The sequence below is a fragment of the Onychomys torridus genome, chromosome 1 (genome assembly GCF_903995425.1).
Source record: "Onychomys torridus chromosome 1, mOncTor1.1, whole genome shotgun sequence".
NCBI lineage: Eukaryota > Metazoa > Chordata > Mammalia > Rodentia > Cricetidae > Onychomys > Onychomys torridus.
Genome location: NC_050443.1, coordinates 11730584 through 11757663, shown reverse-complemented (window position 1 = coordinate 11757663; position 27080 = coordinate 11730584). Strand labels below are relative to the sequence as shown.

Here is a 27080-nt window from a genome sequence, read left to right as displayed (position 1 = left end):
TGACAACAAGCCGGCCCGGCCCACTCCAGGCCAGTGAGAAGTGAGAGGGCTGTCTCAAAGCCAAGGTGGGCACCATCTGAGGAATGGCACCTGGCTGTCCTCTTGCCCACACATGCATGCAGGTCTGAATGCATGCACACGAGCTCAGGAGGGTGGGGGAGGGACAGAGTCTGCAGGAAGGAGTTTCTTCTGCTTTACACAGCTTTCAGGTCCCTTCTTGTCCCCGGCGAACCCCAGGAGACCCAGGACTTTGCTCAGATTCAACCTCCCTATAATACACCAGTTTCTGCTTAAGTCAGCACAAAGCAATTTTATCTCTTGCAGCCAAAGATCCTGGAAGACCAACTCAGGAGCCAGCAACACTGAGGCCTAGAGCTGACTGTGGAACAGAGAAACGTGATCTTAGCCTTTCATCTGCCAGAGGACACCAGAGGGTGGCCATTTCTGCCCCCACTGCAAGGCATTATGGGAGAGGAAGCCTTAGCCTCCATGTCTTTTGCAAGGCATCATGGTGATGTTATCTTCAATTTGAAGTAGGAAGCATCTCATAGGACATCATCTTCGGCTCTGTCTGCTCCAGGGCATCATGGGAAATAGTCTTGGCTCAATTATTACTACTTTTTTCTTGGAAGGCATCAACAATAATATAGTCTGGGGAATGGGGATATGGCTCTGTTGGTACAGTACTTGGCCCCAGAAATATGAGAACCTGAGTTCAGATCCCCAGTACCCATGTAGAAAAGCCAGACACAGTGAGTACATCTGTAGCTACAGAGGCTTGGGAGATCGGAGGGTCCCTGGAGCTGGCTGGCAACCAGCATCATCAACCTGATGGGCTCAGGGTTCAGTGAGAGACCCTGTCTCAAAACAGTGAGGTGAAGGGGCTGGAGAGATGGCTCAGCAGTTAAGAGCACCGGCAGCTCTTCCAGAGGACTTGGGTTCAATTCCCAGCACCCGCGTGGTGGCTCACCACTGTCTGTAACTCCAGTTCTAGGGAATCTGACATCCTCACGCAGACATACATGCAGGCAGGCAAAATAACAACCCATATAAAATAAAAGTAAATCATTAAAACAAACAAACAACAAAAACAGTGAGGTGAAAAGCCGGTGTAGTGGTGCACACCTTTAATCCCAGCACTGGGGAGGCAGAGGCAGGGGGATCTCTGAGTTTGAGGCCAGCCTGGGCTATAGAGTCAGCCAAGGCTACATAGTGAGCACCCCCCAACTTTCTTCTTCCCAAAGCTGAATGTGACAGGGGAGGGGAGATGCAGCCTTAGTCACTGGTACAAAAATCTTTTATTTATATATATATAAAATAAATTAGAGGAATGATAATAATAACAACAGCAACATTATTAACCAAGAACCCCCGCTGCCTGCAGCCTTTGTTCTGGTCCCCTTCTGTCCCCTTCTCTTCCGGTTCTTGGAAAAACAGGCCCAAAGGCAACCCAATGAGAGTCACATCTATGGGGCGGGCGGGCGGGGGGAGGGGGACGGGAAGGGGACAATCGTCCCTGGGTCCAGCCAGGGCTTGGGCTCAGGACTCAGTTCCAGGGGAGGACACCCCATAGTCCGAAGGTCAGGAGCAGGGAGCCGATGAGGCTGAGGTAGGCAGGGCCTGGCCCCGGACCACTGCTTCTGGGGTCATTACAGCCACTACCGTCACAGCAGGAGATGTTGAGCCGGGCCAGGAGGAAGGCGTCCGCCACATGGGAGCCTTGGCACCAGGAAGCTGAGGTGCAGCCTCTCACGGTGTAACTCCGGTTTGCCAGCACTGAGGAAAGGGGAGAGCCGGTGAGACAGGAGCCCTCAGGGACGGGTTCCTGGTGGTAGATGCCATAGCCACCCCCACCCCCTATTGCGAGCAGTGCTTCCCAAAGTGTGTTCCAAGGACCCCTGGCAGTCCCTCAGGCTCACACGAGGGTTGCTTTCGTAGTAACTCTAAGATGTCATCTGGCCCCTCGGAGCTTCTGAGCAGACAAGAGATGCTTTTCCAGAGAAACCCCAGGACATGTGATATTGCAACAGGCTGAACAGGAAAGCAGGCACGAGGACCAGATGTCTGCTATTAAAGCCAGACGGGGAGAGGGCTGCCACACCGTAAACAATGACAGTCACCTCTTTGCATTTTTTTTTCATTATGAAAAACACAGGCTTTTTGGTTGCTGTTTTTTTTTTTTTTTTCCATCAAAATGATTATTTATGAGATCAGCTGTGTTGGTACATGCTTTTAATCCCAACACTTTAAAGGCAGAGGCAGGTGGATCTCTGTGAGTTCGAGGCCAGCCTGGTCTACATAGAGCTCCAGGCTAGCCAGGGCTCCATAGTGAGACCCTGTCTCAATTATTTATGTTAAGGTATAATGTTGTGGATGGCTGTTGTTGGTTTGACAGGGTCAACCCCCTTATTGCAATTTGCCCTTCCTGTGTGTAAGTACCACCCATCTGTCAATCAGTCTGGTCAGCAGCCTGTGCCCCAGTGGGTCCCCTTCCAGCTCCCACAAGGCCTCACCATCTAAGCCTGTGGCCTCCAGGCACTTATTCATGGGTCCTCGGCAGTCAATGAGGGAAGTCTCTTTGGAGGAACACCCATGGGTGCTGTTCCCCTCACAGCTGTAACACTGGAAGCCATTCGGTGGTAAGTCCTGAAGATCCAGAACTTAAAGATAAAAAAAGACAGGTAAGATAAGCATTGGGCCCAAGCATCCGTCTCTCATCTGCCCGTGCTCAGCCCCGGATGCTAGGGCGCCACCTGGTGGTCACGTGTGGGAACTATACCTTTGGGGTCCTGTTCTCTAGGACTGAGCCCCACCCACATCCAGCTAGGCCTGATGAGGGACCCTAACTGTATTATGAAACAAGCCCTACCCTCTCAGGGCCTGTGTTTCTTAAGGTTTAAACTAATTAGCGTTAAATATGATTCTAGGACTGGTGAGATGGCTCAGCAGAGCTTTCGGCCAAGTCTGATGACCCTAGTTCAATCCCCAGGTCCCACATGGTGGAAGGAGAGAACTGACCCCTGAAAGTCATCCTCCAACCTCCACACATGGCCCATGGCATGCTCATCTGCGTGCATGAACATACATACACACAAAATAAATGCAAATTTGAAAATAAAAACGGTATGTGTGTGTACTGTGTGCATGCAGATGCCTGCAGAGGCTGGAAAAGAGCACTGGCCCCCTTGGAGCTGGAGTTAGAGGTAGCTGTGAGCTGTCCAACTATGGGTGCTGGGAACTGAACCCAGGTCCGGGTGCTATCCACTCTTCACCGCTGGGCCATCTCTTCAGCCCCCAATACAGAAGATGTTATTACTGTGGAAACTCCTGTTGGTCTACAGTCCAGGGATTAAAGGCATTGCCCATCATGCCTGGCTTTTCTCTGTTCGTTTTCTGAGACAGGGGCTCTCCTTGCAACTCATTATATGGAAGATGGCTTCAGACTTCTGAACTTTCTGCCTCTACCTCTGGAGTGCTGAGATTGTTTTTGGTTTAAATAAATTAATATTAAATAATAAGTTTAGGACTGCGACGGCTCAGTGGGTAAAGGGCTTGCTGGCAAGTCTGAGGACCCATCTGACGCGTGCCAGGCTCTGACGTCCACCAGCTGCTCCAGGAATCAAAAGCAGGGGTTTGCATAATTTTAATACTTTTTTCTTGTAAAGATTTATTTTCTTTTATAATTGAGTGCTCTATCTGCATGTACACCTTAATGCCAGAAGAGGGCATCAGATCCCACTAGAGATGGTTGTGAGCCACCATGTGGTTGCTGGGAATTGAACTCAAGACCTCTGCAAGTGCAGTCAGTGCTCTTAACCACTGAGCCATCTCTCCAGCCCATTTTTTAAAAAAAGATTTATTTATTTTAGTTTATGTGTATGAAGTTCTGTGTGCACAGTGTGTCTGTGTACCATATGCATGTCATGCCCCTGGAGTCCAGAAGAGGGCATCAGATCCCCGGGAACTGTAGTTACAGACGTGAGCATGTGGGTGCTGGGAATCAAACCTGGGTCCTCGGCAAGAGCAGCGTGTGCCCTTGACCATGGAGCCACCTCTCCAGCTCTCTTTAATACATTTTCATGAAATAGTTTCTTTGGCCTTAACCTCATGCTGACTGTGTTGGGACCCCACAGTGGCCAGGACAGCCTGGCTCTGTCTCCTCAGGACTTTGTCATCACAGTTCTGACTCAGGGTTGGCAGAGCCGGGGTCTGGGGCAGTTGAGTGGGCTGCGTGGGCTGCAAGGGCCGCCCTGAACCAGCCTTGCGGCGGGCCAGGGCAGGCTTCGGGGAAGCAGTGAGAAAGGGAGAGGACTCAGGAGACCGAGAAGGATGTCAGTTTCTAGACAGAGCCAAGAGCATCCACCCCGCCCTGTCCCTCACCTGGGCCGCCATTACAGTTGGAGTGGTTGCAGCATTTCAGGAAGTGAAAGGCGTGGTTGCTATGGAAACCTCCTGTGCCCGGGCACCCAGGAAGACTGCCACAGCCTCTGGTATAGTTCGCATCCTTCGAGCTCCCTGCAAGGGGCAGAGGTCAGTCAGATGGTGGTAAGGGGCTGGTTGTGGATTTACCCCCTTGAGCAGCCCGTGTTCTTAGAGGTCTCTTCTTACTGAGGCTAACCTCATTCCTAGCCAAATGATTTCCCTTTCCATTCTTCCTTTGTTGTATGATAAAGGAGGCCCATACGATAAGTAGAACTTCATGTATTTGTGCGATTTCCAGAAAGAACCCTTACTAAAAGAAAGAATGAATATATATATATATATATATATATATATATATATATATATATATATATATGGGGTAAGGGGGCTTTCTTTGTCCTTGTCGTCTACCTGGTACATGGACACCTGTCTGGATGTCTGACGGCCATATCATGCCATGAGACACTCAAAAGAATGCAAGCAATATGTGAAATATGCTGAAGTAGCCGGGTTCCTGGTCACTCTCAGGCTGACCCCGTGAACCCGGACTTCCAGTCACGTGTGTGCGTGCGTGCGTGCGTGTGTGTGTGTGTGTGTGTGCGTGCGTGCGTGTGTGTGTGTGAAGTTGCCTCTTGCTTACAGTCCCCGTATTTGAAGGTCTCTGTTAGGTCCGGCCTAGAAGAGGACTCCCTGTAGGGAGGGCTTACTTTCGGAGTTCCCCAGGGTCACCACCTCCACACATAGCTCTTCAGGATAGCGGCACTGCAGGATGTGCTCCCGGCCCCTCTCACAGCTCTGGTCCAAAGAGCTGCAGGACACACACTCAAGGTACCGTCCCCGGGACAAGGCAAGCCCTCGGACACCTAGGAAGAAAGGTAAGGGGTGGGTTGGAGGCCCTGCAGAGAACTCCGCTCTGAACCCGTCAATCATCACCGAGCCTACGTATCCCAAATCTTTCCAGAACGTATCCTGTCTTCTTCAGCCATGGGTACCTCTCAATACCAGCCTCTGCTCTTGCCACAGCCATCCTCTACTCTAGTTCTCTCACATGGCCCCAGAAAGAAGTCTTTAAAGGATGTCTAACCCAGTTCTCCTCTGCTCAAAACCCTCACATACTCCCCATGGTTCTTAGAATAAAAACCCAGGTACCTAATTATGGCATTCAAGGCCCACTGAAAACTGGGTCCTGGCCACTTCTCCTGCCTCATCTCCGAGACCAGCCCTTCCCATGCTCTCTTCCATACTGGCTCCCCAGTCTCAGAACATAGACCCTCACTGGCCTCCAGACCTTCCTATATTCTGTTGTCTTTGTCTAGAACATCTTTCCTGTTGCTCCTTGTCTTTCTTAACTCCTCCCCATTCTTCATCATCTTATTTATCACCTCTTCTAGGCAGGGGCTCTACCACTGAGCCACACCCCAGCCCCTCACTGGGGGATTCTAGGCAGGGGCTCCACCACTGAGCCACACCCCAGCCCCTCACTGGGGGAGTCTAGACAGGGGCTCTACCACTGAGCCACACTCCAGCCCCTCACTGGGGGATTCTAGGCAGGGGCTCCACCACTGAGCCACACCCCAGCCCCTCACTGGGGGATTCTAGGCAGGGGCTCTACCACTGAGCCACACCCCCATCCCCTCACTAGGGAATCCTCCTGCCTCAGTCTCCCAAGTAGTTCTCTCCTCTAGCATCACCATGACTGGTTAGATCACTTGTGAGACTGAAGAGAGATTTGTGAATGAGCAATGAGGAACAGGACTAAGAGGCTTCCTGAAGGTCACATGACCCATATTCAGAAGAGCATTCTGGGAAGAAGTGTGCAAAAAGGAACTCCTCCCCACCCCCAAGGTTGGAAATTCCTCTTTTGATTTTTTTTCTGACCCAGTGTCACTATGTACCTCAAGCTAGCCCTCAAACTTGCCATCTTCCAGCCTCAGCCACCAAGATCCAGGAATTACAGAAATGTACCACAGTGCTTGGAGGAAGATCTGCTTTTCATTTTCATGAATGTTTGTGGGAAGGAGCAGGCTGTGGGTCTTTTAGGCATTTTTCCTTGAGCAAGATAGATGATTTGGCTCTGGATGGAATGATTCACCTAATTGCCTTGAGCCTGCCAGTAGGCTGCCTCGGCTCAGACACAGCTCCAATCTCCTGGGTCAGGAAGAAGAGGCTGTGCCAGGCTGGAGGATGGTGTGAGCCAAAGTCTGGGCAAAGGGTGACATGGTATTTCCAGGGAAAAGCAACCGGTCCAATTGGCCTAAGCTAGAGGCTTTGAGCAAAATAGCAAAGTTATCATGGGTCAATCAAGTGAAGCTTTGACCGTTCGGGTCATCCATTCCTGAGTGATAATTGTGATTCAAAGGCAGAGCATCCTAGAAGTAAAGGCAAAGGTAAATGTGCTAGTCAATAAAACAGCTGGAGACAAAGGATTCTGGTTACAAGGAAACCCTGCATCCCCTCCCCCACCAAAAAAAAATCAAGGGCGCAGAATGCAACTTGATAGTAGAACACCTGTCTAGAGTCCCCCAGTGAGGGGCTGGTGTGTGGCTCAGTGGTAGAGCCCCTGCCTAGAATCCCCCAGTGAGGGGCTGGGGTGTGGCTCAGTGGTAGAGCCCCTGCCTAGAATCCCCCAGTGAGGGGCTGGTGTGTGGCTCAGTGGTAGAGCCCCTGCCTAGAATCCCCCAGTGAGGGGCTGGGGTGTGGCTCAGTGGTAGAGCCCTGCCTAGACTCCCCAGTGAGGGGCTGGGGTGTGGCTCAGTGGTAGAGCCCCTGCCTAGACTCCCCCAGTGAGGGGCTGGGGTGTGGCTCAGTGGTAGCCCCTGCCTAGAGTCCCCCAGTGAGGGGCTGGGGTGTGGCTCAGTGGTAGAGCCCCTGCCTAGAGTCCCCCAGTGAGGGGCTGGGTGTGGCTCAGTGGTAGAGCCCTGCCTAGAATCCCCCAGTGAGGGGCTGGGGTGTGGCTCAGTGGTAGAGCCCCTGCCTAGACTCCCCAGTGAGGGGCTGGGGTGTGGCTCAGTGGTAGAGCCCCCTAGACTCCCCAGTGAGGGCTGGGGTGTGGCTCAGTGGTCGAGCCCTGCTAGAGTCCCGTGAGGGGCTGGGGTGTGGCTCAGTGGTAGAGCCCTGCCTAGAATCCCCAGTGAAGGGCTGGGGTGTGGCTCAGTGGTAGAGCCCCTGCCTAGAATCCCCCAGTGAGGGGCTGGGGTGTGGCTCAGTGGTACTACCTTCCATTTGCTGTACTAAAAACAAATGTCTGACATGCAGACCTTGACTCAGTCACCTCTTGGTTCTCCTGGAGTCACACACCTGAGTCTCTACCTGCCTCCACCATGGTTTAGATATAGTTTGTCCCCCTGAGGTCGTGTGTTTGAAGAGGGGCAGAGTGAGAGGGAAGGACCTTAGGGCACGGAGCTAGGCAGAAGGAAGCTGCCAGGCCATCCACGTCATGGCTTTCGCAAGGGATTAACTAATAGATTAACTTTGGAAGAGACTCCAAGTTGACTCCCAGGAGAGAAAACTGTTTTTAATTTTCTCTCTTTATTTTTATTTATATGCATGGATGTTTTGCCTGCACTTATGTCTGTACACCACGTGCACACAATACCAGCAGAGGGCGCTAGACTCCCTGTAACTGGAGTTCTAGACAGTGTGAGTGCCTGACGTAGGTGCTGGGAACTGAACCTGGGTCCTGTGTCCTCAGGACTAATGTCTTAACCATTGAGCCATCCTGGAACTGTGGTTTCCTGCGTTTTGAATTCTCTCTCAGCATTTAGCCACGAGGTAATGGGGTTTGGGAGTGGCTGGGGTGGGTATGTATGCTGGGGGAAGAGCTCTGGCCAGAGCCAGAATCCTACTGTGTGGATTTCCCATGTCTCAAACTTTGAGTTACATAAACCTTTTCTCCCATGTTTTAATTTATTTGGGTTGTTCTTCTTTTATTGTTTTTTGAGAGTAGGTCTTACTCTGCAGCCTGGAACTTGCTAAGCAGACCAGGCTGGCCTAGAATTTAGGGAAATTCTTCTCCTGCATCCTCCCACCCTCTGGGATTATAGGTGTGTGCCACCATGCCAGGCTGAACAAACATGAGGACCTGAATTGGATCCCGAGAATTAATGTAAAACTCCACAGAGGCATTGCATTGGCCAGTAATCCCAGAGTTAGGGGTGGGGGGCAGAGTCGGGGGATCCATACAGTGGAGAGTGACAGAGTCAGACACTCACCGACTTCCTCTGACATCTTTGTGTACACACACACACACACACACACACACACACACACACGCTCACAGACCCATACATATGCTCACAGGTGTACACAGGCACACACATAAACACACGAACACAACTCTAAATTATTATTTTTTTTCTGAACCTTTTAATCAATCAATCAATGTCTGTTCTAGAACTTGCCCAGCTTCCCTCCTCACAGGCACACACACAGCCGAGCTCAGCTCCTGAAGGGCTGATCTGTTTCAGCTCCACCTTCACCCCCTGACTGGGGTCTCAGGGGATCTGAGGTGGCTACCTGCACCTCTCCAACTCCCTGCCCATGTGTCCCCAGGGAGCTCAGTTCGCTGCTGCTGGGACACCCCACCTCTGCATGTATGCTTGCAAAAAACTGGAGAGAGAATTGTCTCCAAATCAGGGGACCTCGTCCAGCCCCAGCCCTGCCTTGTGGCCTCAGTCTCCAGGGCCCTCTCTCCACATCTCTGTTTCTGCTGTGTGTTTGTTTGTATGTGTGTGTGTGTGGTGGTGGGGCCGAGCCGTGCCACCTGTGAAACTCTCTGGCTTCTCTCTTCCAACAGTCACAGGGCCCCAAGCCCCTTCCTCTGATTTATGCACTTCACAGACATCTGTCATTTGTCCAGCTTTATAGCCCGCAGAACCATAGCACAGACGAAAGTGACTCCATCGCGCCCAGAAAAGCAGCTTCTGTGCTCAGGTCACACATCACTGAGGTCTCCTTCTCTACCTTCCAAAGCTATTCCATCAGGACATTTCTGTCCCCGCCAAGCAGACACACCCCCGCCACCTACCCCTCCACTCCCTCTTATCTTCCCCCTCACCCACCTATGTTCATTTCCCCTCATACTCCAGGGTCCCTCGAATCTGTCTCCCATGCTAAGGGCAGAATCATTCGTCAAATATACAAGTGGAGGAGGGGCTAAAAAAAATAGAAGAGAGGGTCTCAGGACAGGGTGTAGTTGGTAGAGTGCTTGCCTAGCATGCGCAAAGCTCTGTGTTCCATCTCCAACACTGACTAAAGCCTGTGTGATCCCACACCTGGGATCCCAGCTCTCAGGTAGAGGCAGGAGAGCCAGGCATTCAAGGTCACTCATGGCCACATGGCAAGTTCAATGCCAGAGAGGGCTATCTAAGAAACACAAAGGTCAGTGGTGGCGACACACACCTTCAATCCCAGCACTCAGGGGCAGAGGGAGGTGGATCTCTGTGAGTTCCAGGTCAGCCTGGTGTACAGAGCGAGTTCCAGGACAGCTAGGGCTCCATAATAGAGAGACCATATCTCAAATAAACAAACAAACCCTAGGGTCATCAAGATAGCTCAGCGGGTAAAGGCGCTTGTAGCCAAACCCAAACACCTGAGTTCGAGGCCAGCCTGGTCTACAGAGCGAGATCCAGGAAAGGTGCAAAGCTACACAGAGAAACCCTGTCTCGAAAAACAAGAACAAAAGACCCTCACAGTAGAAAGAGAGCATCGACTCCCACAAGTTGCCCTTCGACCTCCACACGTAACACGGCGAGTGTGTGCACACCTAAACCAAAATGAAACTTTCTTAAAAGGGAAACTACTCATCCTTGCAACAGAAGACGGTGTGTAGGTAGGATGGCGGAAGAGACAAACCAGGCACAAAGGCAGCCTCATGAGGACCCTGGGACACAGGCCGGGAAATCAGTTTCCATCCAGACCCCGCAGAAAGAGCAGCAAGGGGAACTGCCCCTTCCTCACCATCCCTGGCGTTCTCTGCGTGCACTTGGACCACGGACCACAGCCTAAAGCTGTCAATCAAAAGGTTAATGGAAGCTTATCCTTTCTCCCTACACTTTCCATGCCAAGGATCAGCCTTTTGTTTTGTTTTGTTTTGTTTTGTTTTTTGTTTCTGTTTGTTTTTTGAAGGTTGTTGGGGGAGGAAAACAAAGATACCACACATGCTAGCAAGGGAAAACAAAGATACCACACATGCTAGGCAGCGCTCCTCCACTGAGCCACACCCCCAGCCCCTCACTGGGGGATTCTAGGCAGGGGCTCTACCACTGAGCCACACCCCCAGCCCCTCACTGGGGGATTCTAGGCAGGAGCTCTGCCACTGAGCCATGCCCCCAGCCCTACTTTTTCAGATTTAAATTATTGTAAATTTGGCCGGGCAGTGGTGGCACACGCCTGTAATCCCAGCACTCGGGAGGTAGAGGCAGGCGGATCTCTGTGAGTTCAAGGCCAGCCTGGTCTCCAGAGTGAGTTCCAGGAAAGGCGCAAAGCTACACAGAGAAACCCTGTCTTGAAAAACCAAAACAAACAAACAAACAAACAAATAAATAATTGTGAATTTGTTATTATTATTAGTGTGTGTGTACAGGTCAGAGGGCTAGTTTGTAGAGAGTTAGTTTCCTCCTTCCACTTTTACATGGAATTCAGGGATTGAACTCAGGTCACAAGGTACAACAAGCACCTTTACCCAAGGAGCTACATCTCTCTGGTCCTCCTTTCTAGTTTTTAGTTTGAGACAGTCTCTGTTGCCCCAGCTGACCTTTGACCTGTAATCCTCCTGCATCAGCCTCCCAAGCAGCTGGGATGTCAGGCAAGCTCCACCAAGCCTGGTGGACGTGCCATCCCGTACACGACAGCCTTGCTTGTTACCCACAACCCAGGCATGATTTTACAATCTGGAGAGGGGCTGGCAGCTGAGAGCTATCAGCCCAGTCCTTGGGAAGCTGAGGGAGGAGTCTCTCCCTCTTCAGTCAGCCTGGGCTCTAGAGTGGGATTTTGTCCCAACCAAACAAAAAGCTGGGCGTGAGGATATTTTGAGATGGGTTGGAAGATGACTTGGGAGACATTGCTGGGAAAAAAAGACGTGGGGGCAAGGCTGGAGATGGATGAGCGGGGTAAGGAACGGACTCGGTGCTGGGGTGGTGTGGGTCTGGGCGTGGCGAGCACATCTGACTCACCAGGCCTGGGTCTGTTGCAGACATCTGTGGCACACACGGTCTCTGCCAGGCTGATGATCTTCGAGTTCACCCGGTAGCTCATGGTCCTGTTGGTCTTCTCATAGTGGGTACAGTCTCTCACTACCACCTCCAGTTCATGGTCATCTAGGGGGAACACAGCTTTAGTCCCTACAGGGTCCCTAGCCCCAACCAGCCCTGGACACTCCTGGTCTCAGGGTCACCCATCCCCAGTGCTGCTCCTTGTGGGCTTTTCTTCTTGTTTGAGCCAACTCTGTTATTTTCTAGAATTATCTTCCTCTCCCCCATACTCATCATTTGGGTTTTCTGGATCCATCTACAACTCTCTCTCAAGGTGAATGACACCAGCAGAGATTTTTTTTTTTTTTAAAGATTTATTTATTTATTGTGTGTACAGTGTTCTGTTTCATGTATCCCTGCAGGCCAGAAGAGGGCACCAGATCTCATTACAGATGGTTGTGAGCCACCATGTGGTTGCTGGGAATTGAACTCAGGATCTCTGGAAGAACAGCCAGTGCTCTTAACCTCTGAGCCATCTCTCCAGCCCAAGAGGTGCTTTTAATTGGAAGAGAAAAAAAACTAACTTTTTTGAGACAGGGTTTTGCTATGTAGCCCCTCCCCATTACTAGGGTTACAGGTGTGTACCAAAGTGCCCACCTTTCCAGTAGCAGGTGCCTTAATCTGCTCAGCTGTTTCTCTAGCTTTGTCTCAGATCGGTGTTTTTTATGTGCAGCTCTGGCTGTCCTGGAACTCTGTAGACCAGGCTGGCCTCAAACCCAGAGATCTGCCGGCCTCTGCCTCCCGAGTGCTTGGATTACAGGTGTGCACCATCACGGCCCTGCTCAGAAGTTACATTAAAGTCAGATGTGGTGGTGCACACCTATAATCCCAGCCATGGTCAAAGTCATTCTTGGCTACATGGCAAGTTTAAGGGTAGCCTGGGCTACATGAGACCCTGACTTCAAAAAAAATTCAAGACCAAACAACAACAATCCAAACTCCTCCCCCCACCCTGCTTCAAAACAGCAAAAATATTTGGCATCACTGTGCATGGCCCATGTGCCAATTTATCCTCTCTTCAGGGTCTCACCAACTTTTTTGTTTGTTTGTTTTTCTAGACAGGGTTTCTCTGTGCACCTCTGGATGTCTTAGAACTCGATGTGTAAACCAGGCTAGCCTTGAACTCACAGAGCTCTGTCTGCCTCTGCCTCCTAAAAGTGCTGGAATTAGTTGGGCATCTCACCAACATTTAAAAAAAATATTTTTAGGTTTATTTTATTATTTTGTGTGTATGAGTGTTTTGCCTGCATGCATGTCTGTGCACAATATTCATGCCTGCTGCCTGAGGTGGTGAGCTGCCAAAGGGGTGCCACACATTGAACCTAGGTCCTTCAGAAGACCAACAAGTGTTTGTGTGTCTGGGGGTGAATATGTGCACAAAAGTGCCAGTAGGGCCTCGGATCTCCTCCCTGGAGCTGAAGTTACTGGTGGTTGTGAGCCACCACATGTGGACACCAGAACTGAACTCGGGGGCCCCGGAGGAGCAGCTGGTCTTAAGTGCTGGGCAGAACGTCTCTCCAGCCTCGTTAGATGTTTAAATGTCTGCATTTCCTTACTGTTGTTTCCTATCAAGTTGATGTGTGTCGGGGGGTCCACCTTACCTTCCCATTCATGAAGCATGGTGGTCCTGCAAAGATCCTGGCCCAGGGCACACTCCTTCACCAGGCACTTCTGGTTACTGTCACACTGCATGCACCTCAGACCCTGGGAGGCTGGGAGGAGAGGGGGTTCAGAGCCAGGATCTGCCTCTCACTCCACCATGCTGCCAAACTGGTCTCTAGGCCCCGTCCCCTCAGATTTGTGCATCATGTCCTCTCTACCCTTAGTTCTCTCTCTCTCTCTCTCTCTCTCTCTCTCTCTCTCTCTCTCTCTCTCTCTCTCTCTCTCGTTGTATAGTCCAGGCTGACCTCAAACTCAGCAATCCTTCTGCCTCAGCCTCCCGTGTGCTGGGATCACAGACATGCATCACTTGCTGGAACTCTGCTCTGGTGAAAAGGACTTCCAACCCCTGTTCCCATTTAGATCCTGTGTCTTCCCTATGCGGCCTTGGTCAGTTCTGCTTGGCGGATCTCTTCTTCCCTGGAGCCCAAGGTTCCACCCCCTTCCTTAGCTTCTCTTCAATTTCATCCTCTAACCCCGCCCATCAAGACAGCTTCAACTGAGGTGACTCCAAAAGCATTCTCTACCCCACCTCCCCCAAACCTTCTCTTAGCTCCAGCTTCACCCAGGCACTAGCCCCGCCCACAACTCCCTTCTCTAGTTCGGCCCAATATTCTAGCTCCCGTCCCCCCCTTCCTTAGCCCAGAGGCAGGCTCTGGTTTCTACTACAGCCCCGCCTTCTGGCTCTTCCCCTAAACTCTCTCCCTACATTATATTATTTCATTAAATATTTTTGAAACGGTCTCACTACGTATATCTAGAGAACTCTATATAAACTAGGCTGGCCTTGAATGCAGAGATCCACCAGCCTCGGATTAAGGCTGTCTTCTCGCTCGCTCAGCTCTGTGGGTGGATTAGCCCTGCGCGGACTTCACCTTAATAGCATAGACCAGAGGTTCTCAGCCTTCCTGTCGCTGCGAGCCTTTAACACAGTTCCTCATGTTGTGGTGACCCCCAGCCATAAAACTGTTTTCGTTGCTACTTCATAACTGTAATTTTGCTACTATCATGGACCAGAGTGTAAATATCTGGGTTTTCCGATGGCCTTAGGCGACCCCCTTGACTCTGGAAGAGATCAGGACGCACAGGTTGAGAACCACTGTCATAGACCCACTGTGTGTGTGTGTGTGTGTGTGTGTGTCCTAAATGTTAGTCCCCCCCTGGCCCCGCCCCAGGTTCGGAGCCCCCTCCAGGTCCTCTAACGCCTCCCCAAATTCGTAGCCCCGCCCCCAGCACACGCGATTCTAATCAGGACCACAGCTCCAGCCTATCCAGCTCTGGATCCTCCCCAATTTCCAAGACACTTTGCAGGAACAGACAGGCAAAGTAACTGTCCCAAACCACAGAGCCAGCTCTGCCCCCAGGTGGTAGCCCCACTCCAGACTCCTCTCCGGGGCTCCGTCCTCACGGGGCTCTATTTCACAGTAAGAGCCGTCCTGTCTGCACCTCAGCGCCGCGTCCCCCCCGCGCCGGGTCCCCTTTCTACACCAAGAGCCCCTCCCCTTTGCGCCCCCACCCCCACCCCCTCTAGCTCCCTGGCCACCCGGGCCTCCCGCGGAGGTCCCCTTCCCGACCCCATTACTCATCCCCGGTCTCCCGAGGACCGGAGGGTTATTCACCACGTCAAACCCTGACTCAATTCCTTCTCCATTTCCTGCGCTTTCTCAACCACGTTTCCCCCTCATTTTCTGGAGGAAGCAGGTGAGGAAGTAGCAAAAGCCAAGTGTCGTCGAGGGACAGGCCCTGGGACCTTTGGTAATGTTGTGGGGGCCGATCTCCCTCCTACCTACCCCAAACCGGGAGCCCACAGAAACGAGAACTCTGTGGGAAGCGGCCCGCGAGGGGCCAGCAAGCCCAGTTACTCATGTGCTAGCTGTGCAATTACGCAGGAGCTACTTAACTCCTCTGTGCCTTCGTGACCTCCAGTTTGACTTTGCAGGGCAACCTGGGACGGCGCCAGGGATCGGTTTGCTAAATGAATGCCTGCGGGCGTCTGAATGTGCCACGTGGGTATGGAGAACACACCCGGAGAGTAGTTGGATGGGAGAAGGGTTGGGTGCTGGGCTCCTCTCCCCGTAACTCACCCCGGGTGTCACCTCCCTTACCTGGTACACAGACCGTCAGCAGCAGCAGCAGCAACAGCCTCCTCCGGGGGCCCATGCTCGCGTCCCGGGTGAGTCTCCCTTCACGGTCCGGGTGGGTCTCCCTTCACTTCTGCTCTAGACAGAGCCCGGGGAAGGAGGCAGTTTTGCTGCCCCAGGGCTCCGCCCACGGTTTGCTTAAGAGTGAGTCAGCCCGGGTTTTGTGGACACCTCCCCTTCCTCCTCCCTAGTCCATGGAAGCTACCCTTCCCAGGAGGCCTGACTCAGGGGTCTCTGAGGTCATAACCCTGTTGTCTCACTCCCTGGGTTCAAATCCCAGGTCTCCTTGGGCAGTTGAATGTGGCTATGTGGTGACCACAGGAGCTTTGCGGTGGAGTCTTTGGACAGGAAGGGACAGACTGTCCACCTAGAGACAGTTTTTTCAAGCAGAGGTGTGGTAGGAGTCTGCAGTCCCGGCACTGGGGAGGCAGAGGCAGGAGGATCTCTGAGTTCGAGGCCAGCCTGGTCTACAGAGTGAGTTCCAGGACAGCCAGGGCTACACAGAAAAATCCTGTCTCAAAACAAAATGGAAAAGAAAGAAAGAAAACCAAACAGCAAAGGTTTAAAATCGTCTCTAGCCTTGGCTGCTTCATATCATCCAGAGTTTTCATATATATACATACATACATACATACATACATATATACATTTATATGTATGTGTGTATGTGTGTGTGTGTGTGTGTGTGTGTGTGTGTGTGTGTAGCTCTGGCTGTCCTGGAACTCACTCTGTAGACCAGGCTGGCCTCAAACTCACAGAGATCCACCTGCCTCTGCCTCCTGAGTGCTGGGATGAAAGGCCTGTGCCACCACACCTGGCTTTTCAGAGTTTATATTTTTCGGCTGGCCTCGAACTCATAGAGATCTGCCTGTCTCTGCCTCCTGAGTGCTGGGATTAAAGCATGCACCACCACCTCCCGCAAAATTTATCTATCTATCTAGATATCTATCTATCTATCTATCTATCTATCTATCTATTTGGTTTTTTGACGCTCGTGTGCTAGGCTAAAAGAGATCTTGTCAGAGAGACAGAGAGACAGAGAGACAGAGAGACAGAGAGACAGAGAGAGAGACAGAGAGAGAGACAGAGAGAGAGAGAGAGAGAGAAAAGAGAAATGGGGCCCCAAAGGAGAAAAACAAAAGACTGAAAAGATGTTCTACAGCGTGAATGCCCAGAACGGTACAGCCTGGCTGGGCTGGAAGGCTGGGGCCGGAGAGGGCGGCTCACATTGTACAGACGTGTTTAAGGAGTGCTTTGGGATTTGTTGTTGTTGTTGGCTCTTGTTTTATCGTGTGTGTGTGTGTGTGTGTGTGTGTGTGTGTGTGTGTGAATAGGGCCTCTTATTTCCCAGGCTGGCCCCCACTCACTGTTCGGCCTTGAACATCTGCCTCCTTCTCTTCTCAAGCACGGGGATTACAGGTCTGTGACTGTTTTAAAGAATAATTATTATTGTGTATCGCAATGGGGTGTGTGTGTGTGTGTGTGTGGTAGGTCAGGAGGACAACTTCTGTGGAGTGTGGGTCCTCTCCTAGGGGTCCAACTCAGGCCTCCGCGTTGGCTTGGCCATTGTCTACTGAGCTATCTCACTCTTCCATTTATCCCTCCTGTTGGGGTTCAAGACAGGGTCTCTCTGTGTGGCTCTGTCCTGGAACTCGCTCTGTAGACCAGGCTGGCCTCCGATCTCCTGAGTGCTGGGATTAAAGGCAAGGGCTCACTGTGTAGCCCAGGCTGGCCTTGTATTCTCAATTCTGCCATCTCTGCCTCTCGAGTGCTGGTATAACCGGCGTGCGCCACTCTCTATTTTTACACACACAAGACTGATGTGTGATAAGGATCTGTGTTCTCTAAATAAGTTCCCGAGAGCTCTTTCAGCTGTCCTGGAATACACATTTGAAGTGATAAGGAAATGTCATGATGTGGTTTTATTGGCAGCTTTTTTTTTTTCTTTGTCAGCGGGATCAAAAAAGGACGTATCCGGCAACCACAAGCGTCTTAGGTTTGATTGTGTGTGGAAGGATGGGATGAATAAATATGTCACTCTCCTCTGTCTCTATCATCCCTACTGAACTCAGTTCCTCCTCCTCCCCGCCTCCTCCCCAGCCTCTCTTCCCCCTCCCTTCCTTCTCTCTTTCTGGTGCTGATAACGGAACCCAAGGCCTCCTGCATGCTGATCACACACTCTAATGCCGAGCTACGAAAAAATACTAAATTAAGTAGAAATAGTTTAAATGTGAGCTGGGGAGATGGCCAAATAAGAGTCCTTGCTATGCAAGCGTGAGGATCTGAGTTCAATCTCAGCACCCATGTATGAACTGGGCGTGGCTACTTGAGACTGACCAGTGGGTTAGAGTGAGCAGCTAGTCACCCCAGGGATCCTCCTGCCTCCATCTCCCAAGTGCTTGGATGACAGGTGTGAGAATCCGGCTGATCTTGTTTGCATGTTTCTTCTTCTACAAAATTACATTACATGTGCGTGTGTGCATGTGTGTGTATGTGGGAGTGTGTGTGTGTGTGTGTGCATGTATGTGCATGTGTGTGTATGTGGGAGTGTGTGTGTGTACGTGCATGTGTGTGTATGTGGGAGTGTGTGTGTGTGTGTGTATGTGCATGTGTGTGTATGTGGGAGTGTGTGTGTGTGTGTATGTGGGAGTGTGTGTGTGTGTGCATGTATGTGCATGTGTGTGTGTGTGTTGCCAAGGTCCACATAGGGAAGCCAGAGGACAGGTTGTGGGAATTGGTTTTCTCTGTATACCTTGTGGGACCAAATCCACGTTATCTGCCTTGTCAGCAAACACCCTTATCCAATGAGCCGTCTTTTTTCTCTGGGACAGGGTCTCTCTGTGGAGCCCTGGCTGTCCTGGAACTCACTCTCTAGCCCAGGCTGGCCTCGAACTCAGAGATCTGCCTGCCTCTGCCTCCCGAGTTCTGGGATTAAGGGTGTGCACCACCACTGCCCAGCACCACTAAGCCATCTTCACAGTCCCTTTTCTTTTGATGTGTGTGTGTGTGTGTGTGTGTGTGTGTGTGTGTGTATGGTGTGTGTGTGTGTTCATGTATGTGTTTCCTAGTGCTTGATTTCAAGCCCTCACACTTGCTAGGTCAGTGCTTGTCATTGAGATAAGTCCCCCAACTCCTGTTTAGCTTTGTTTGTTTGTTTGTTTGTTTTTTTAAAGATTTATTTATTATGTATACAGTGTTCTGCCTGCATATATCCCTGCAGGCCAGAAGAGGGCGCCAGATCTCATTACAGATGGTTGTGAGCCACCATGTGGGTGCTGGGAATTGAACTCAGGACCTCTGGAAGAGCAGCCAGTGCTCTTAACCTCTGAGCCATCTCTCCAGGCCCCTGTTTAGCTTTTAAAAATTTATTTTTAAAGCTTTTTTGTTTGTTTGTTTGTTTTTTGTTTTTTGAGACAAGGTTTCTCTGTGTAGCTTTGCGCCTTTTCTGGAACTCACTCTGCAGACCAGGCTGGCCTCGAACTCATAGAGATCTGCCTGTCTCTGCCTCCTGAGTGCTGGGATTAAAGGCATGCACCACCACCTCCCGGCAAAATTTATCTATCTATCTAGATATCTATCTATCTATCTATCTATCTATCTATCTATTTGGTTTTTTGAGCTCTGTGCCTATCCTGGAACTCACTTGGTAGCCCAGGCTGGCCTCGAACTCACAGAGAACTGCCTGCCTCTGCCTCCCGAGTGCTGGGATTAAAGGCGTGCGCCACCACCGCCTGGCTCAAAATTTATTTTTAATAAGATTATTAAAAAGAGTTTTGTTTGCTGTGAGTTTGAGACCAGCCTGGCCTACAGAACAAGTTCTAGGACAGGCTCCAAAGCTACACAGAGAAACCCTGTCGAGAAAACAAACAAAACACCAACCAAACAAAAACGACTTTTGTTTGTATTTTTATTGTTTTATGTGTATGGGTGTTTGCCTGCACGCATGCATGTGCTCCATGTATTTGTGTGGTGTTCATGGAGGTCAGGAGTGTGTCAGAGCCACTGGACCGGAGATTCAAACATTAGCGAGTTGCCATGAGGATTCTGGGAACCGAACCCAAGTCCTCTGCCAGTGCTCTTAGCCTCGGAGCTGTCGCTCCAGCCGCATGGTTTGTGTGTCTGCAGATCTGTTGGACAATTCTGTGTTTGCTGCTCGTTCAGAATCTCTCCTTCCCCTCATGGCCTTACACGTGTCTGTGAGTTTGGGGAAGGAGTCTTGGGGACATGCCACAGTCTGCTCAGTGTCGGGGAACGTCTGAGACTATTTTTGACTGTGTCTCTGCAGCCTGCCAGTCAGCAGGATCCCACAGAGCACGCAGCTGCTGCCCGGGGTTTGGAAATGTTGGACACGCTGGGCGGCAGCCACTCCTGCCCTAGCTCCAGCCAATCTGTCCCATCTGGGGCCTCCGTCCTCACCCCTGCAAGCTCCTTAGATGGCCAGAATGAACCTTTGAGTTTCTAGAAGCCTGAGGTGCATCCTAGAAAATGCACAGGAGGAGGAAGGCCCTTGGAGCCTGGCTGGGGAAATGCTATGAGACCATGGACTGGAGGGTAGAGAGAACTGCAGCTTGAGAGCAGGTTCTGAGAACAGCTGCAGTCCTGAGACCCTGACCTGTGGATGTCTTGGCCCACCCATTTTTTTGTGGTATCTGGAACTGAACCTAGGGGTTTACATGGGTTGGGCAAGTACTCTACCAGTGAGCTACATCCCAGCCCTCTCTTTAATCTTGGCTGTAATTAATTTTTGATTTTTTTTTCCTTTGAGGATATGGTCTCATGCTAGCCCGGCTTGACCTGGATTTTACTCTGTAATCTGTGATGATATACTGGGCACCCTAATATGACTGCCTGAGGATCAGAGGACAGAGCCAGCCACTGGTTCTAACCTCTCCAAAATCCTCAGTTTAAAGAGAGTGAGTTCCTGTTTCCTCATGCCTTATATACCTTTCTTGCCCAGACATCACTTCCTGGGATTAATGGCATGTGTGCTTCCCAGTACTGGGATTAAAGTGTGTGCCACCACTGCCGGGCTCTGTTTCCAGTGTGGCCTTGAACCCACAGAGATCCAGACTCTGATTCCTGAGTGATAATATCAAGGGTGTGTGCCACCACTGTCTGGCCTCTATGTCTAATCTAGAGGCTGACTCTGTCCTCCGATCTCCAGGCAAGTTTATTAGGGTACATCATATATCACCACAGTAGCCAAGGCTTGCTTTGGATGCATGGCTATCTCTCACCTTCACCTACCGAGTGCTGGAACCACAGGCGTGAGGCATCTCGGCTGCTTCACTTTCTGTTTTGAGACGGGCGTCAGTCAGTTGCCTGGGCTGCCCTTGAATTCACTTAGTAGACGTTTTCCTTTCCTCTCCTCTCCTCTTTGCTGGGGACGGAACCCCAGGCTTGTGCACCCTCGGCAAATGCCTGGCCACCGAGTCTCTCTCATTCCCCATCTTTCAGCATCACGTGATCCACAGGCCTCTCGCTCTCAGCCTGTTCATTCTCTGTGCCCAGCGCTTCTGATTTCCCACCGTCCATTCCATTTCACCTGCTCTTTCCGGGAGCCCTCGACCCCCCTCTGCCCTCTCCCCCCGAAGCAGTCAGTCCTTGCCTCAGCCCATCTGCTGGATCACACCTCTACTTTCTCTTAGCTTGTTTGGAGACAAAAGTCTCACAGGGTCCAGGCTGGCCTCAAACTTGCTAAGTGACCAAGAATGCCTTTGAGTTCTCAATCCCCCTGCCTCCTCCTCTCAAGTGCTAGGGTCACAGGCATGCACTACCACACACAACTCATGTCTACTTTCATTTCCCTCTTTGTGAGCTGGATGCGGCTTCACGGGGTAACAAGGAGACAGAGGAGACAATGAGAAAGACATGGTAGACGCGCGGTCCCTGAGCTAAGACTGACGGGGTGGGTGGGTGGGCTAGGACAGGACGCATTTAGAGAATGGAGGAGGAGGGCAGGTTCCGTGCCCTGTCTGGTGGCCTCCATCCACAGCTGAGAGCAGGTGCCAAGCTTTGTTTACGGTGTGTGTGTGTAAGCTAGCCTCAGGTGTCATCCGCATGCCTCCTTTGAGACCAGGACCACTCAGGGGTCTTTGGTACACTAATTAGGTGAGATTTGCTGGCCAGCAAACCCCAGCCATTCTCTGTCTTCGCGTCTCCAGTGTTAGGGTTACCAGTGCCCCCCCACCACACCCAGCATGTGTGCACAGGTTCTGAGGATTGAACTCGGGTCCTTGTGCTTGCAAGGTAAACATTTTACAGACTGAGCTGTTCTCCCTCCACCTTCCCATTGCCCAGTGTGTGTGTGTGTGTGTGTGTGTGTGTGTGTGTGTGTGTGTGTGTGTATGTGGTGTGTGTGTATATATGTGGTGTGTGTGTGTGTGTGTGTATATGTGTGGTGCGTGTGTGTGTGTGTGTGGTGTGTGTGCGTGTCGGGGGTGGGGTGTATGTGGGGTATGTGTGTGTGTATGGTGTATGGTGTGTGTGTGTCGGGGTGGGGTGTGTGTATGTATGGTGTGTGTGGGGTGTGTGTATGGTGTGTGTAGTGTATGTGTGTGGAGTGTGTATAAGTGTGGGGTTTGGGTGTGTGTGTGTATGGTGTAGTGTGTGTGTGTGTGTGTGTGTGTGTGTGTGTGTGTGTGTATGTGTGGTGTGTGTGGGGTGTGTTTTGAGACAAGGTCTCAAGTAGCCCAGATTGGCCTCCAACTATGTAGGAGGCTGCCCTGAACCTGGGATCTACTGCCCAGCGCTGGGATGGCAGGTATGAGCCACCATGGAAAGCAGGCCCTTCCCTGTCAGTGCCATTTCCTCCTGACCCAGCCAGTGCTAACCAAGCTAATACCTACCCCCACCCCGTCCACACGTGACGTGAGAGGTGCATACACTGAGTGGATGATGACAGGCTGGCGAGCAGCCCGCTGAAGAGTTGCCAGAGCCTCAGATGTCCATGTTATTCATTTAGGACTTAGTCCTGGGGGTGATGGAGACCACAGAGAGTTTCTCTTGTTGATGGGGGTGGCTATACATACATGCATGCATACATACATACATACATACGTATGTATGTATATGTATATATTCATTTATTATAGGGTTTCATGAATCCCAGGCTGGCCTCAAAACTTGCTATGTAGTCAAGGATGGCCTTGACCTTTGACCCTTCTGCCTCCAACTACCGAGTGCAGCTTACTGGCCACAATGCTGGGTGTATCTGGTGCTAAGGATGAAACCCAGGGTTTCACCATGTTAGCCTAAGCCTTTGTCCACTGTGCCACATCCTCATCCCACAGGGGGCTCTGAATAAGTAAGTGTTAGAAAAGATCCCTCTGGAGGGCCGGAGGTGGCCCCACACGGTGGCTCTAGGGGCACCTGGGGCTCTAGGACCCCTGCTCCCTGGGGCCCTGCCTGCTGATGTCATCATCTCATTATTGCATGGTGCCCCGCTGACCAATGGACTGAGGCTCACTGTTACAATGGGCCCTAGCAACAGGTTGTGAGCTTGGGCTGTGAGGAGACCCCACCAGCGGGGAGAGTGTGAGGGGAAAGGGAGAGCCTGCGGGTCAGGTGAGTCCCTGAGGGGCCGGGCTCTCCAGCTGGGCCCTGCGGGTCAGTGCACAGAAACCCGGGTTTCCAAAAGTCCCTACCTGAACCCCATCACCACTGACTGCTCTGCCTTTGGCTTCTGGGACCTGTCCCAGGTCACACTGAGGTAGGTTATGGAGCGGGCCTGGGAAGGGGTGGCTAAAGCTGAGGGAGGAGGGTCAGATGGTGGGGAGGGCAGCACAGGAGGAGGTGGGGGAGACAGCAAGGCCAAGGGAAGGAGGATGTGGCAGAGGGGGAGAGGGGCAAAGGAGCCCACGGATCTGAGCCTAAGGCGGTATCTGAGATATCCCTTGGGTTATCAGTGTCCAGGTGCCTCTCCCTGCCAGACGAAGTGGGCTTCTGATTCCAAGGGTGTCAAGAGATTTTATTATTTATTTGGAGGGGTGTGTGTGTGTGTGTGTGTGTGTGTGTGTGTGTAGAAGAGGGGGAATTGCTTTTTTTGTTTGAGGCAGGACCTCAGACTGTAGCCCAGGCTTGCCTTGAAATCATGGTCATTTCCCTGACTTGGCCTAAGTGTTAGGATGACAGGCGTGTGCCACCACATCTGGCTGAGTGACTGGATTTTCGAGGTCGTGGGCCACATGGTGAGTGAAAAGAGGGAGAGCTGGACTGTCAGGAGGCGGTATGGAGAGACACCGTCAGCAGGCACCAGGAGATCTGAGGAGAGAGTGGGCCTGGCAAGGCTGCCATGGCCAGGGTGGGGGAGGGGATGAAGGGGAGCTTACAGGCTGAATGAGGAACATTTTCACTGTTGACTGGGGGTGGCAGAGTAACAGAGGTAGATTAAGAGGCCTTTCGAGGGTGGCTCAGAGCAAGCAGTCAGGGCTCAGGAGGACAGAGGCCCAAAGTCACAAGCCTAGCCAGGCCTGGGGGGCAGGTGGAATTCTCGCAATCCCAGTGCTTGGGAGGCTAAGGTGAGAGCTGCTGTGAGTTAGAGGCTAGCCTGGTCTACACAGCCAGATCTTGTCTTTAAAAAAGGAAGTCGTAGACCACAGGCACTAAGCACAACGCTGGCTGCTAAGAGCAGTGCCTGCTGGGTGCCCCACGTTGTTTCATTCACCTCACAGCCCACCGGAGTCTCCCGCTCTCAGGAGACATTCTGTTGTGAGGATGGTCACAGCCACATCTCACAGAAGAGAATGAGGAAGTGCTGGGCCAGTATGTGGCAGAGGTGACCCTGTTACCTCACACTGGCTCCTGGCGACCACAGTGGTTGAGAAGTCGTGGCTCTCCAGCTTGGCCAGAGCCACAGTCCACGTCCTCCTACCCAGTGTGGGAGGCCAGGCCTCTGTAAGACTGGACAGCTCTGGCTCAAATATTTGAAAGTATCAGCTAGGCATCTGAGCTCATGCCTGTAATGCTGGCACTCAGGAGAATCACTGTGATTCCAGGACAGCCTGGGCTACACAGTGAGCTGTGGGCCAGCCTGAGTTACATAGTGAGACACTGTAAGGCATCCTCAGGTTTGGGTCTCAGCAGGTCATCCAGCCTCCCTCTGGGCACAGGGAACATATCCCTCACAAACTTGTGTCCTTCCTAGATTACTCAGAGATCACTGACAGTGTCTCAGTCAGCTGTTTGATGATTTTGCCCTTAACTATAGAGGCAAACAGGCACAGAGTGATGTCGATTTTGTCCCATGTCACACAGCAAGTCAGTGGCCCAGGTGGAAAGTGAACCTGGGCCTTTCACATGTCAAAGTCCTTTAACTCTTGCCAAATGGATCTGGGGTCTTGTTTTGAGGCAGGGTTACATGTAGCCCTGGCTAGCCTTGAATTCTCCCTATGTAGATGAGGATGCCCTTCAAATTGATCTTTCTACCTCCAGTTCCCAAGTGCTGGGAATACAGGTGTGAGTGACCACACTTGGCTTGTTATTATGGTTGTTTTTGAGACAGAGTCTCACTATGAAGCCTTGGCTGGCCTGGAAAACTCTATGTAGATCAGGCTGGCCTCGAACTCGTATAGATCTGTCTGTCCCAGCCTCCCAGTATTAGAACTAAAAGTGTGTGTCACCACATCTGAGCATTGTTGTTTTGAGACGGACTGTGTATCCCACGCTATCCTGGAACTCATGGTGATCCTCCTGCCTCAAGCTCTACAGTGCTGGATTACAGGTGAGAGCCAGGGTACCCCAGTTCTTGAGGAAGGGAGAGCTGGTGGTAGTCTAAAGAATCTCCTTTCACCTCCTGCACATCTGTCCGAGCGCATAACGTAGGAACGTCTCCCATCTCCCCTGCAGACGCTGAGGAGTCACACATCCCGTCACTGCCCCCCATCTTCCTGTCCAGCTCTGAACCATGGCAACTTCCAGGTTGCCCTCCGTGCCTGAGGAGGAGACCACCATCCTCATGGCCAAGGAAGAGCTGGAGGCCCTGCGCACGGCCTTTGAGTCTGGCGACATCCCTCAGGCCGCCTCTCGCCTCCGGGAGCTGCTGGCCAACACGGAGAGCACCCGGCTGGAGGTGGGCGTCACGGGTGAGTCCGGAGCCGGCAAGTCCTCCCTCATCAATGCCCTGCGTGGCCTGGGGGCCGAGGATCCTGGCGCAGCTCTCACCGGGGTCGTGGAGACCACCATGCAGCCTTCGCCTTACCCGCACCCCCAGTTTCCCGACGTGACCCTGTGGGACCTGCCGGGGGCCGGTTCTCCAGGCTGCTCAGCAGACAAGTACCTGAAGCAGGTGGACTTCGGCCGCTATGACTTCTTCCTGCTCGTCTCCCCCCGCCGCTGCGGCGCCGTGGAGACCCGCCTGGCCGCCGAGATCCTGCGCCAGGGCAAGAAGTTCTACTTCGTGCGCACCAAGGTGGACGAGGATCTGGCGGCCACCCGCAGCCAGCGACCCTCGGGCTTCAGCGAGGCCGTGGTCCTCCAGGAGATCCGCGAGCACTGCGCGGAGCGGCTGCGGGCAGCCGGTCTGAACGACCCCCGCATCTTCCTGGTGTCCAACCTGTCGCCAGCCCGCTATGACTTCCCCATGCTCGTGTCCACCTGGGAGCACGACCTGCCCGCCCACCGTCGCCACGCCGGCCTGCTGTCCCTGCCTGACATCTCACTGGAGGCTCTGCAAAAGAAGAAGGATATGCTCCAAGAGCAGGTGCTCAAGACTGCCTTGGTGTCCGGGGTCATCCAGGCCCTGCCTGTCCCCGGACTGGCAGCCGCCTACGATGACGCCCTGCTCATCCGTTCTCTGCGCGGCTACCACCGCAGCTTCGGCCTAGACGACGACTCGCTGGCCAAGCTGGCCGAGCAGGTGGGCAAGCAGGCAGGGGACCTGCGCTCCGTCATCCGCTCCCCTCTGGCCAACGAGGTCTCCCCAGAGACTGTCCTGCGCCTCTACTCGCAGTCCTCGGACGGCGCCATGCGGGTGGCCCGTGCCTTCGAGAGGGGCATCCCTGTGTTCGGCACGCTGGTGGCCGGGGGCATCAGCTTCGGCACGGTCTACACCATGCTCCAGGGCTGTCTCAATGAGATGGCTGAGGACGCCCAACGCGTCCGCATCAAGGCCCTGGAGGAAGATGAGTCCCAGGCCGCCGAGGTGAGCTTGGAGGCGGCTGGTGACATCGGTGTGGAAAAGCGGGGGATCTCCGGGGAGGGAACCAGCGAGGAAGCCCCGCTGTCCACCCGCAGGAAGATCGGCCTCCTCCTCAAGTACGTTCTTGACAGCTGGAAGAGGCGTGATTTGCCAGAAGACAAGTAAAGGCGCAGCCCCGCCCCCACCCCCGCCCCGCCCGCCCCACCCGCCTCACCGGCCAGCCAAGCCCTTAAAAACCATCATCAACCCAACAGGGCTACTGTGATCAAATGGAGAGCTGCAGTTCTTGGGCATGAGGTGGATGGATGACAAGAGTCTGCAGGGTGGGTGGGGAGCGAGGTATGGGGGCACCCAGGCCTGGATCTAGGGGTAAATACTGAATGTGGTAACACTACCCTGAGGACAGGGAGGCTGAGGGGTGGACAGGTGCCCAGGGCTCCTCAGTAGTCCCTCTCTGCTCCCCATGAGGCC

General features: G+C 52.5%; 2 protein-coding genes across 2 annotated transcripts; one reads left to right on the top strand and one right to left on the bottom strand.

Annotated features, from left to right (window-relative positions):
• Window positions 1-1333: 1333 nt before the first annotated feature.
• Window positions 1334-15535, bottom strand: Plaur (plasminogen activator, urokinase receptor). The gene is made up of 7 exons (XM_036181255.1): window positions 15437-15535; window positions 13274-13384; window positions 11595-11738; window positions 5130-5285; window positions 4381-4515; window positions 2514-2660; window positions 1334-1776 (listed from the first exon to the last, which is right to left on the bottom strand). The coding sequence occupies exons 1-7, from the start codon at window positions 15489-15491 to the stop codon at window positions 1547-1549; spliced, it is 978 nt and encodes a 325-aa protein (XP_036037148.1). The 5' UTR covers window positions 15492-15535; the 3' UTR covers window positions 1334-1546.
• A 7450-nt stretch (window positions 15536-22985) lies between these two features.
• Irgc (immunity related GTPase cinema) lies at window positions 22986-26792 on the top strand. Its single transcript, XM_036181125.1, has 2 exons — window positions 22986-23038; window positions 25319-26792. Exon 2 carries the CDS (start codon window positions 25377-25379, stop codon window positions 26772-26774), a length of 1398 nt encoding a protein of 465 aa, XP_036037018.1. The 5' UTR covers window positions 22986-23038; window positions 25319-25376; the 3' UTR covers window positions 26775-26792.
• Window positions 26793-27080: the final 288 nt, after the last annotated feature.